General features: G+C 41.1%; 1 protein-coding gene across 5 annotated transcripts in view; it reads left to right on the top strand.

The window, feature by feature from the left end:
- The window catches only part of FYN (FYN proto-oncogene, Src family tyrosine kinase), a 213,434-nt gene that overhangs the window by 163,943 nt on the left and 36,280 nt on the right, over window positions 1-13,211 (top strand). For 4 of the 5 annotated variants that reach the window (XM_063707212.1, XM_031012108.2, XM_063707215.1 and 1 more), the window contains 4 exons: window positions 2,760-2,858; window positions 6,673-6,776; window positions 7,742-7,891; window positions 10,503-10,667. In XM_063707212.1, coding sequence (XP_063563282.1) covers window positions 2,760-2,858; window positions 6,673-6,776; window positions 7,742-7,891; window positions 10,503-10,667 — 518 coding nt within the window. Of the gene's footprint in view, window positions 1-2,759; window positions 2,859-6,672; window positions 6,777-7,741; window positions 7,892-10,502; window positions 10,668-11,090; window positions 11,247-13,211 lie in introns of all 5 variants that reach the window. The other variant, XM_063707214.1, reaches the window with a different exon arrangement.

Here is a 13,211-nt window from a genome sequence, read left to right as displayed (position 1 = left end):
CATGAATATAGAGTGTATCTATTTATAGGTGAATTGGTGCTTCTAGTGTATCAAAAAGATAACTTAATTCACTCACTCAACGGCTCTCAATGAATATTTTGAGTCTGTACCAGCCTCTCTGGGCTCAACATGTGAGGTTTACTACATAATAAACATTGAATCTTTGTCACTTTATGTCTCCTTTGATGAAGAAGATGACCCTAGAAAGCCTAGAAAAAGAGAAATCAAGGATTTTGTCTTTCTCATGAGTAGCTGAAAACCCTTGTGAGATTAATAGGGTCAAGTGAGAAAATCATGAATTCCTGATTAATGACTTCAGAATGAGCTGATAATTGCATTCTGATCTGTGCTACACTATTTAGGTACCTAGACCAAAATGAGATAGTTAATGCTAGATTTGAATTGGAAATGACTTCATTAATGCCAGATCACCTGAATAAGGCTGGGCTTGTCCCAACCTGCAGCAAAATGTATTGGCTTCCCGCCCCCATTGACAGTCTCAGATACCCTAAAATTGATGCTAGCCATTTTTTTCTTAATTTAATTCAATTAGAACTAACTTGATGAAGGTTATCTTGCATTAAAAAACAATAAGCCTCTGCTACAAGCACTTAATTTTTTCCCCGCCATTTTGGAGCATTTCCCAGGCTGGGCGGGAGAGGGTGGAGGGGGAAGAGCTGGGTATTGTTATTTTTAATGATGAAATGTCTCCATCTAGTGGAACTTCAGAGCAGTAAACCTTGTCACTATATTAAAGTGAAGATTATGTCTCCAAAGCCATTTCCTTAAACACGTACAGTGTTTAAAGAAAAAAATAAACTTCCACATATGTTCTTAGATGATGTCCTTACAACTGTATGTATTCCTTTTGGAAGGCATAGAAATGAGACCAGTACAAACTGTTAACATTTTTAATGTCATGATTTGAACCTCAAAGAGAGGGGTGCTTACAATAGGGGAGCAGCACAGTGCAGATCCCACCCAGTTGGTAACGATCTAGCTCTTAAGTTGGGCAGTGGGTTCACGGGGTTCATATATACTGTACCTATATTCTTCAGTATGTGTAACTATTTCCTAACAAAGATCTAGACATGAACTAAATTTAAGATTATGAATAAATCTAGACATGAACTAAATTTTATGAATAAAGAACTTTCTGAATATGAGTACTGTACTTTTGCTGGATTTGTAATAGGGTAAAAAGGAGAGATTAGGAAACTAAATTAAAGCATAAGGTTTTAAAAACCTTTGCTGGCACCTTGGTTTTTTTGTGGGCTATTCTATTACTTATGCCACCAAACATTTTCCCACAGCAGCACCCCCAGCACACGCTGGCTGGTCACCTTTGTTCTGTTGCTCTATTAAATCATATCTGGAGGCGTTGCTCACTGCTCACCTTGCTCAGAGAGTCCAGCTTTAGAGAGCAGCCTCTGGAGTAATGCTTGAGTTTAATGTGGAGGCTGATTATTCTCTACCTGATTAAATCTGTCTAGGGAGCATCTTTACCATGGCCAAAAGCCAACAGATTTTTTTTTTTCCCCTGGCTGAAAGCTTTGACACAGAACCCAGCCAAAAGAATGATTTTTTTAAAAATGCCTGGAGTTTTGCTTGCTGCCTCCAAGGACCAAAAAAGGAGGAAAAGAAGGTGCTGAGCCCCAGGAGATCAGATTTGCTGGGAGGTCTGATTTGCTTGAGGGCAATCATGTCGTTGACTGCAGGCTGGTGGAAGGTTCTGCAGATACTCAGTGGATGTCAGAGCCACAGCGCCACATCCATGGCCTCCCCGATGTTAATGGGAAGAGGTACACACTCTGTTCCTGCTCTTTGTCACAGGTAGCCCTGTGTGAATCTAAGCAGATGAACTTGAACTGCTTAATGTACTCACTGGCTGTAAGATGAGAGTAGCTACAAGCTCCCCTTTCACCTCCCCTGAGAGCTCCCCAGATTGATACCACACTGCCGTGCTGTGGCATGGAGCCTAAGGCAGTACAAAGTGGCGTGACTAAAAATCTCACTCCCTTGCCGAGTTTCTATGCTTCCCCTGTGCGAGCACACGCAACCATTCGCATCCTCACCCCTTGCCCATGAGCCTCAGGCCAGTGCTCTGGACATTTGATGGAATCATTTCAGACTGAAAATGCCTGGGGAAGGTGATCCTACTGTAGCATCATTCTACCTGCAGAGAGGTGTCTCCCCATCTTTTTGAGAGCAAGCCAGGCACGTGTTTAGAGCATGCCTTCATCCCTCATCAGACCTCCTAACCTCCCAATGTTAAGATGTTAACATTTCTAATGTCATGATTTGAACTTGAAAGAGAGGGGTGCTTACAATAGGGAAGCAGTACTGTGCAGCTCAGATTGACCTCAGACCTCCTAAAAAGCTTCCCTTCCCAGATGATCTGCAGCTAACATGTTCTGCTTAATTAGGCTGAGGCTGGATTCCTTTTCCGTCCATCCAAGTTAAGGACACTAACCAAGCAAAATGCCCCCTACCAAGAGAGACCTCTCATGGCCAGGATTCCACATTCTTAATTCACAAATAAGGCAAGAGACAACCGTGGGTTCATCTCATGGCTGACTCGAACTGGAACCTTCTGACCTTCACAGGGGGACTATGTTGGAGTTCAGAGTAAAGGAATAGGTTGGAGAAATCGGGTGGCAGGATGATTAGGTGACAGTTATACACTTCAGACCACAGTGAGTCTCTAACTGCAAGCTGTTGAAATGGTCAACATATTTACTTTTCTTTTTTATTTACAGGGAAGGAGATTGGTGGGAAGCCCGCTCCTTGACAACTGGAGAGACAGGTTACATTCCCAGCAATTATGTGGCTCCAGTTGACTCTATCCAGGCAGAAGAGTATGTTTCATTTTGTTTTCACTTAACTACTTGATTTTAAAAGTTGATTGCCACAATAAAATGCCATCAGCATTGGGCAGGAGGGAGAAGAAATTCACAGCAGTGATTAAGGCTGAGTTTTTCAGGCTTTCTGCCCCGGTTTTTACCCTGTGTAATACTTGCACTGTTATTAACTTAATGTTTCTCTTGAAGCCTGCTCACTTATTTTGAAAGAAAACTTTCTATCAATACCCTAAATGAAAAGCCAGTAAAACTTGTCATAGATTAAAAGTAGCCATAAAAATATGAAATGCTAGCTAGAGCATATATTATTGCCAACTCAAGTTTCTAAGCCCGCAGTCCACTCCCTCTGTTGGGGAGAGAGAGGGGAGAGTAGCAAGTAATTGCCAAAGATTAAACTGATTTTTCTCCTAAGTGTGATCAGAAATATTAAAAGAGTGCTGAAAAGACACCTTCTATGCCCGGTAAAAGTGACTCACATACAGTGTGTCCCCCCAACTTGGGAAATACTACAGTGATTTGGAACCTCAGTTGGCTTCTTTGGTAGTAAACAGTGACGAGCAGTTATTTGGCCCAACTATTCAACTGGTAGCAGTTTAGGAAGGTGTTCAGTAGGCTGAAGGGATCTAAAAGGGATAACCTTTCTCCCTTCTTCTGACCCGTGGGGATTAATGGGCACTCCCAAGGGGAAGAACTGCCAGTGGCTGTTTGCCAGCCCTGAGGGAAGGAGAGATGGAGCCATGATTTCCCAAATGCAGGAACTTGGCCTCCTCCTGACACCTTGGGTCTTGCCTCTCTAGAAAGGAAGTTGAGAAAAGTCAGTCACCAAGCCCAACCTTTGGCTCTGATATTTAATTTCACCATGGATTTGTTTAAGTAGTGCAAGAGGGATTAGACTCCACACCCTAGCCAAATCCCCAGTTGGATTGTTCTGTTCTTTAATTCCTTTGTATTTCCTCTAAGAGGATCTGTTTTGTTTCCCACTCTCAAATACTCAGTGGTTCTTAGTTGTTTCTTTCTCCTAGTGACTGTGTTTCATCATCAGTGAATCAAGGTATTTGTATTTAATTTGTATTTTAGGGCAGATTTGCAAACATCTTTGCGTTCTTTCAGAATAAAAAGTACCACCAAAATGTAGCATTACCCTGATTTAACTGGGAATTTGTCAGCTATATATTTAAGTTATTTTTATAGTGGTCAACTTTTTAAATATTTTGTTTTTAAAGAATATTATTTTTTAAAATAATGCCTTCGGTTTTACATATGCAATTAACTATCATTATCTTAAAACACTATTGTTTTGGTGCAATCCATTGTTCTAACAATTCCTTTTTCACCACTGTTTTACATGGCATTCTAATTGGGTTATTGGTACAAACCCAGAAAGCCATTTCTCACAAATAATTGACGTACTAGTCTTTACGCCACCTAATGCTAGATTAAGGATTGTTGCACATTTTGGTGTTTCTGAAAGTCACTGAGGAGCTAATACGCCATGTCTCTTTTCTTCAGGGAAACTTAATTCACAAAAGAATTTGACAGTGAACTCATGATACCTATATTCAAGCATAATGAATTGAAATTTCATTTTAGAATCTGGATTCTTTCACAGTTAAATATTCTAAAAATGGTTCCCACACACAGATTCCAATTGAATGCTCCAGCATTCTCCCTTGGGTTTTGGGGGCACCTGCTGCTCATTCAGCACCTAGTGCTGAAATAGTAACTAATTGCCAGGCTTGGGTAAGGCTTGAAAGTGCAGGGGGAGGATATAAGGCAAATAACAAAAGTCTTGAGGTGACTTAATGTGATGCCTCCTAAAGTGGCACAGAGTATCATTAGTTTCTTCAGGGATAATATATTGAAATATCTGCAACACCAAGTCATTTTAAGGGCATGCTTTTTGACTGGGCACAGATCTCAAAGGTGTACAGTAACCAGTTCTTACAGTTGTGCCAAAGAAAAGATGTACAGGGTCCACCGTGATGGCTCCCTCCTGTAATCCCAGCACTTGGGAGGCCAGGGCGAGAGGATCACTTGAGCCCAGGAGTTTGAGACCATGCTGGGCAACATAGGGAGACAGTCTCACTCTGTCCCCAGGCTAGAGTGCAGTGGCCCTGTCTCGGCTCACTGCAACCTCCACATCCCTGGTTCAAGAAATTCTCGTGCCCCAGCCTCCCGAATAGCTGAGATTACAGGCACATGCCACCATGCCCAGCTAATTTTTGTATTTTCAGTAGAGTTGGGATTTCACCGTGTTGGCCAGGGTGGCCTCGAACTCCAGACCTCAAGTGATCTGCCTGCCTCAGCCTCCCAAAGTGCTGGAATTACAATCATGAGCCACCGCTCTTAGCTTCTACAAAAAAAATTTTTTTAGTTAGCAGGTGTGGTGATGTGCACCTTTAGTCCCAGGAGGCTGAGGTAGGAAGATTGCTTGAGCCTGGGGAGGTCAAGGCTGCAGTGAGCTATGATTATGCCACTGCACTCCAGCCTGGGTGACAGAGTGAGACCCTGTCTCAAGAAAAAAAAAAAAAAAAAAGAAGATGATGAACACAGATCACAATCCAGGTGCTTGGTAAATAAATGCCTTTACTTATCCAAGTCCTCACACACCTAGGGGAGGAAAACAAAATACAAGTAAGTACTCATGGGCGTTTTTCTCAGAATTCTTATAGGGAGGAAGTTATTGAAAATACTATTCCTTTATTCATATCATATCTATCTAATCTGACTTTTTTTAATGCTTGATTATCTTCATATACATTAAGACTATGTTTTGTTATTTCCCAGCAGTTACAATAATGCTTAGATATCAAGAGATTCAAGAGTTTTGTTTTTTTATTTATTTTTTGTTTTGAGACAGAGTCTCGCTCTGTTGCCCAGGCTGGAGTGCAGTGGCGCAATCCTGGCTCACTGCAACCTCCACCTTCCAGATTCAAGCAATTCTCCTGCCTGAGCCTCCCGAGTAGCTGGGATTACAGGTGCATGCCACCACACCCAGCTAATTTTTTGTATTTTTAGTGGAGATGGGGTTTCACCATGTTAGCCAGGATTGTCTCCATCTCCTGACCTCATGATCCACCCACCTTGGCCTCCCAAAGCGCTAGGATTACAGGCATGAGCCACCATGCCTGGCGTTTGTTTTTTTTGTTTTGTTTTGTTTTGAGACACGGCTTTGCTCTGTCACCCAGGCTGGAATACTATGGCACAATCTAAGCTCACTGCAGCCTGGGCCTCCCAGGTTCAAGTGATTCTCCTGCCTCAGCCTCCCGAGTACCTGGGATTACAGGTGCCCACCACCACACCAAGCTAATTTTTGTATTTTTAGTAGAGCTGGGGTTTCACCATGTTGGCCAGGCTGATCTCAAACTCCTGACCTCAGGTGATCTGCCCGCCTCGGCCTCCCAAAGTGCTGGGATTACAGGTATGAGCCACCGTGCCCAGACTAGAGTCTTTAGATAAGTGTGGAAAGGGTCTCCTGCAGTTACCATTTCAAATCAAGGTCTTAGATTTCTGGTTTTTTGCATACAGATGGCAGTTTTAACACAAACCAGTTCTGGTCATGTCTGGAGGGGAGGAAAACAACCCACAACTCAAATCTGATTTTTTTTAAAGAGTGAAAGAGATGAATTAGGGATAGGATCCAGGATAGATTGAAAAGGAACTGAATTAAGCTAGAAAAAAATACATCCAGGGAAAGGCTAAGGACTAAATTGGAGGTGAGGGGAATTCATGGGCAAAAAAAAAAGCCTATGCTCTTGCATTTTGTAAATGACTATTACAAAGTATTTTCTTTCCTTGATCTAATTTAAAGGTGGTACTTTGGAAAACTTGGCCGAAAAGATGCTGAGCGACAGCTATTGTCCTTTGGAAACCCAAGAGGTACCTTTCTTATCCGCGAGAGTGAAACCACCAAAGGTAAGATAACGAGTTGAAGAAGTTGGCTTGTCATTCAAATCTGTGGATTAGTCAGAGGGGATGAAAGGCTTATTTCTAATGTACAAGGATTTTTAAATGGCACATATCCTCCCTGCCTTGTGAGTGGAGTCCTGTTTTCAGTCTTCCCTCCAGGCTCTAAAACTGCAGACAGCACCAAAAGAACTACAGAGGCCCCAAATCAAGACCTTCCTCCTGAAACGGGCTGGAGGCAGCTTCACTGCTCCAGGCACACAAGATCATAGAATTTTCAGAAGTCCTTTAGAATTTTGATTTTCTGAAACTCTTATTTCCTCAGGTGCCAGTCATACAGGTTGTTTTTGCTTTCCTTTTGTTTTTTAAATAACTGAGGACTTCACTTCTCTTCCTCCAACTGTTGGACTTTTCATTATTTAACAACTCCTTACAACCCACAAGAGGAGACAGGTCAAGGAAGAAAAGAGTAGTGGCCTCTAGCTTAATTCGCCAGATTATCCATTCCTGTAGAAAGTGTTGTAAAGCAGAAGCTTGAAGCTCACTTCTAGAGAAACAAGCCTTAGATTTCTTTTGCACATGCTGCCGCTGCCTCCCAGTATGCCCCTGGGTAGAGAAGACAAGGGAAGCAAGCTCAGCCATTCATCGTGGTCCTTCTTTACCCTTGGGGGGAAGGAGTGTTGGAATTGAGTCTACGCTGTATTACGCAACAAGGGGTACTGAACAGTGTGTTTAAGAAAAATGTCCAGGAAGCTTTCAGTCTCAAGGGCAGAATCATTTTATTGCTAATATATTCTGACATTTGCAGAACATCAAGAAGCATCTTCTTCCTGTTACTGAGTGGAGATGCTGTGTGTGTGTACATGTGTGTGTGCATCCTTGGTAATTATTAATCAGAGTCAAGAAAATGAGGCCTAAAAAGCAAGCTGATACTCTAAATGATTGGAGCTGCTAATGCTTTCCATGTTTACCAGGTGCCTATTCACTTTCCATCCGTGATTGGGATGATATGAAAGGAGACCATGTCAAACATTATAAAATTCGCAAACTTGACAATGGTGGATACTACATTACCACCCGGGCCCAGTTTGAAACACTTCAGCAGCTTGTACAACATTACTCAGGTAACCTTAATTCTAACTACCTACTAACCATTTGGATGCTGGAGGGAGTGGATAGGCCCAGAGCAGGAAAGTGGAAAGGGGTAAAACTAATATGTACAAAATCACTTATAGAGTATGTTTTCTTTGTCAGCCCTTTATGGTGGGGCTTGGCTGTATAGGTTCTATTGCTATTGTTCTACTGTTGTTATTATTAGTTCCACATGTTTGTCCGAAGATTCTATAATATTTTTGTTTCCCAAGTAGAAAGCAATAGGTTAAATTTTAAAAGTTGTTTGTTTTTTCATCTTCAAGTTGTCTTTTCCCATTCCCCGCGTTGCATGTGAGAAAGCAGTCTCTCGGAGGGCGCTTACATGGGGACTCCTGCAAGGAATATTGTGTTTCCACTATCACTTTACCCTCAGCACTGTTGCAGGAATAGCTGCACATACATTTCATTCTCATGCAAGCCATTTATCATGTTCCCCACCAATACTGCTGTTTCCTAACTAGGCTTAGACTTACACGACCCACAGCTCTTAGATCTATTACGTCTATTGTGTTAAATTAAACTTTTAAAACATACATCAGTTTCTGTCCTAACACCCAGATATCACCATTATTTTGTTGTTTCTGAAAACATGTAATTATTAGATATGGAGTTTATACATTTTATCAAAGACTGTGGTTTTATGTGCAATTGTTAAAATGGTTGCTTTCTTTCCTAGATTAGCAAGTATTATATGCCACTATATAATACATGTTCACATGTGCCTATAGATATAGGTGCACATGTATAGACACATGTCTATATCCTATTAAGCCTAGAGATGTTTTTTTGTGTGACCCATTTCTCCATTTTCTATTGTTCTCCAGGACAAAGGCAAGACTCAAAAATAGTATATGATTTACCTCTACTATTGCTCTGTGCACAATCATTGAAATATGTATGTATAATTTTTGGCATGAAAAAGCAATCTTTCGAAAATGACAATAAGAAATGTCTGTTGATCCCTTGCACTAATGAACAATAGAAAATATTAACAGCACTTGCAGTACTAGTTGATTATGGCATTGGCTAACTCGGTTTATGTGGATTCTAATGAAACATTTGGGAGAAATGGAACAAAATATCTCCCTGAGCTTAAGTGATATACTCAAAATGCCTGCATGCTGTAAGGATTTTTCAAATGCTGAAATATATTTCATTACAGCCAAACATCAGCAGGATCCCCAGGGTTTGGATCATTTGAAAATACTGTGTTCGAAAGGGCACCTTAATAACATCGTAAAGCTGGAAGGAAAGAGGGGATATGAACAATAGACACTTTTTTTAATCTCGGGGAAAAAAAATCCATCTCACGTTAGACTTGTTTTTATATTGGCTTTCCCTCGTCCCTCTTTCTCTCTCACACAATAAAATGCCTTTGAAATGCTGACACATAAATAATTTCCTACCTAAACATCTCAGAGCCTGATTCCATCAAAAAGAAAGGAGTAAAAAGCAAGTTACAGCCCAGCAGCACATCTGCTTTCCCTGGGTCCGGGGGCTGCCAGGAGGGAGCGGGAGGTCTGTCCACCTCACAAGGCAGGCTCTGTCAGCTTTTGTCACTCCCTGATTTCTTATTCTTTGTTACCTTTTTTCGCCTGACTGATTTTTACTTGGCATTTAAGTTCCCCTTAGCACTGCCAGATTCTAAAAGGTTATATTCTTTTTAAAAAAGAAGAGAAAGAAGGAAAGAAGACAAAGAAAGAATAAAAACCTCTGAGTGATAACTACTTTTTCCTTTCTTCTTTTTTTATAAAGAATACATTCTTTCACATCTTGAATTTCTGTGAATTTTAGTTTCCATTCTTTCTCCTTTCAAACCAGACACCTAAATTATACATCGAAGACTGTTAAAAGGTTGTTTTTTTTTTTAATGGAAAATATCCAAGAAGCAGCCCAGGAGTATCTGACTTGGTGGAATGGAATCAGTTAGAAAGCAAAGAAATCACTAAAAAAAGTTACTTCTTTTTTTCCCCACCAGTTATAATCTTCAGCCTTACTAGTTTATAACAGTTTAATGTTCTATAGAAGGATCCTTCACTGAAGTTATAATTTTAAGTATAGTCATATAGAGAGATCCCTAATCCCCTGGGTAATCTAGATACTAAAGGTGGGGAAGAACAGTCATATTGACATTCTCTAATCCAAAACCACTTTTTGAAATTAGTAAGGATATTTTCAGCATTCTCAAAAACATGTTATTAGCACGTTGAGCTGAAAACATTTTTCTTGCTCAGTGAGTACAGAAACCAAAGCAGTCTGCGTGTATGTCTATGTATAGACTGTATCGTACCTGGGCTCATGGAGTAGTCTAAATTTAAAACGTTCTCTCTTCTACCTCCAATGAAAATGTTTCCGTGTGTGGCGTCTGATCTTCCACCGTGTGTGTGGTCGTCTGCTGGTGTAGCGCTGTTTAAGGAGCGCTGTGTGCTGCTAGTGTTCCACGATGTGTGTGGTCGTCTGCTGGTGTAGTAGCACTGTTTGAGGAGCACTGTGCGCCGCTAGTGTGGGTTTACACTTATGAGTGTTGTCATTACATGTGTTCTGCTCTTCTCTCCCTCTCCTGCCCCTGCCCTGCTCCATCAGAGAGAGCTGCAGGTCTCTGCTGCCGCCTAGTAGTTCCCTGTCACAAAGGGATGCCAAGGCTTACCGATCTGTCTGTCAAAACCAAAGATGTCTGGGAAATCCCTCGAGAATCCCTGCAGTTGATCAAGAGACTGGGAAATGGGCAGTTTGGGGAAGTATGGATGGGTATGCTGAGACTCAATTACTCTCTTATTAGCTTCCCCGTTTGGAAGATCCCAAACACCAAAGATGGAAGGTGAAAATAAAGACTGCGTGACCGGGAAGAAAGTTTGAATTAGTAATAGTGGGGAATAATAATTTCAGTTTTGGTTTTAACATTCTGGAATTCCTAAAAAAAAAAAAAAAGATAGTAAGTGGGCAAAATTGGCAAATGGCTCAAGTTGTACTACTACATGACTGTCAATTCATAAACCAGCAAATGGTCCAAGGAATGTTCCAGCTGCCATAAAATATCTTGCTCTTCATTTCCAAAAGCAAATATTTGTTGGGTGTCATCCTAACGGGCAAGTCACCTTCCATCTTTCCTAGTGCATGCATAATTATGGATTATAAGGACTGTGTTTTCTTTATTAATTCCCTTTCCTGTAGAGAAAGCTGATGGTTTGTGTTTTAACTTAACTGTGATTGCATCGAGTTGTACCCCACAAACTTCTGGATTGGCTAAAGATGCTTGGGAAGTTGCACGTCGTTCGTTGTGTCTGGAGAAGAAGCTGGGTCAGGGGTGTTTCGCTGAAGTGTGGCTTGGTAAGGCAGAGGGCACATTTTGTTTTGGCTGCATCTCAAAGCCGATTAAAAGGATGGTTTTGAACAAAAATGTACACACAGCCGTTGGGACAAAGACACTTAACCTGGATAACTAGACGGGCACAGGCCATCCAGATTTTCAGAATATGCTGATACCTTGCTGTGCTCATCTGTCCTACTTCATGTGGTTAATTAAGGCACCCGCAGAACAGGAAACCAGTACACTATGAATCTGGTGTTTCCTCTTCCTAAGAAATGGGAAGGTAAGATACTGTATATGGGCAGCCATAAGAAAGACCATAGGCGTTTTGCTCAATGGGCCTGGGTTTGAATCCTTACTAGCTAATTAACCATGAACAAGGGGCATATTTAACTCCTTTAAGCCTCAGTTTTTTCATCTGTAAAATTGGAATGATACTTTTTTATTGTTGTTGAGACGGAGTCTTGCTCTATCACTAGGCTGGAGTGCAGTGGCACGATATTGGCTCACTGCAACCTCCACCTCCCAGGTTCGAGTGATTCTCCTGCCTCAGCCTCCCGAGTAGCTGGGATTACAGGTGCCTGCCACCACGCCCAGCTAATTTTTGTATTTTTAGTAGAGACGGAGTTTCACCATGTTGGCCAGAATGGTCTCGATCTCCTGACCTGGTGGTCTGCCAGCCTCATCCTCCCAAAGTGCTGGGATTACAGGCGTGAGCCACCACGCCTGGCTGGAATGATACTTATTTAAAGGATTATTTTTAGGATTACATGGGTTAATATGTTTAAAGTCCCTTGCAGATAGTAGATATTCAGTAGAGATACATACTTCTCTTTATTTGATTGTCATTGATAAGGCTGGCTGCACTGGGCCTTTGTAATTTCTTTTATAGCCCTTTTGGGTCAGTTACAGCTTTGCTTAGAAACAATTCATGGATTTAGGCCCCACTCAAAAACATGTTTCAGTAAAACAATATTAATACTTATGGAATCCTCCATCTTCCTTCCTCAGAACTCATTAAAAACAATATCTATCAGTACCCTTTGCTATGTGTGGGTATAGATCTTTAGGTGTGGTCTGCATTAAAAGAGTTAATACAGGTGGCCGGGCACAGTGGCTCACACCTGTAATCCCAGCACTTTGGGAGGCCAAGGCAGGCAGATCACCTGAGGTCAGGAGTTTGAGACCAGCCTGATCAGCATGGAGAAACCCTGCCTCTACTAAAAATACAAAATTAGCTGGGCATGGTGGTACATGCCTGTAATCCCAGCTACTCAGGAGGCTGAGGCAGGAGAATTGCTTGAACCTGGGAGGTGGAGGTTGCGGTGAGCGGAGATCGCACCATTGCACTCCAGCCTGGGCAACAAAAGCGAAACTCCGTCTCAAGAAAAGAAAAAAAAAGAGTTAATACAGTTAAAGCACTTAAAACATAGCCCAGCAAGTGATAAGTACTACAAAGATGTATGTAGGTATGTTAGGTGGATAAATAGGTAGTAGACAGACATACACATATATATGTATGAGTTAGCTAGTTTAATAAATCCACATTATTGTGTCCATCTCTCTCTGGACTTAATCTCGAGTATCGTAAAATATATGACCTCCTTCTTCCTCATTCACCCTCTAATAATAGAGGATTTTAGTCAAATTACTCACACAATCACAGAGAATTGGACCCTATTAGAAAATTTATTTTCAAATTTTACAAATATCAACTTTAAATCATTACATATACTGTTCACATTTTGTTTTCCAATAAACACAAGACAACATGCCCATCAGAATTGGGATGGATGTCTGTGTAATTAACGAAGTTTGTATTACAGAGGAAGATCTTAATGTATTTAGAATTTTGGGTGCTGACTCTTAAATAGCAAAGATCACTTATAAATTGTCAAATTTCCCATGAATGCTTAGTGGGCAGATATTTTATGAAGTTTAAATGAACTTTTCTTTAAGCCACTTGTTTTTTCATTATTTATATT

Source organism: Gorilla gorilla, chromosome 5 (genome assembly GCF_029281585.2).
Source record: "Gorilla gorilla gorilla isolate KB3781 chromosome 5, NHGRI_mGorGor1-v2.1_pri, whole genome shotgun sequence".
NCBI lineage: Eukaryota > Metazoa > Chordata > Mammalia > Primates > Hominidae > Gorilla > Gorilla gorilla.
Note: the sequence above shows the minus strand (reverse complement) of the source record. Positions and strands in the feature narration are given on the sequence as shown.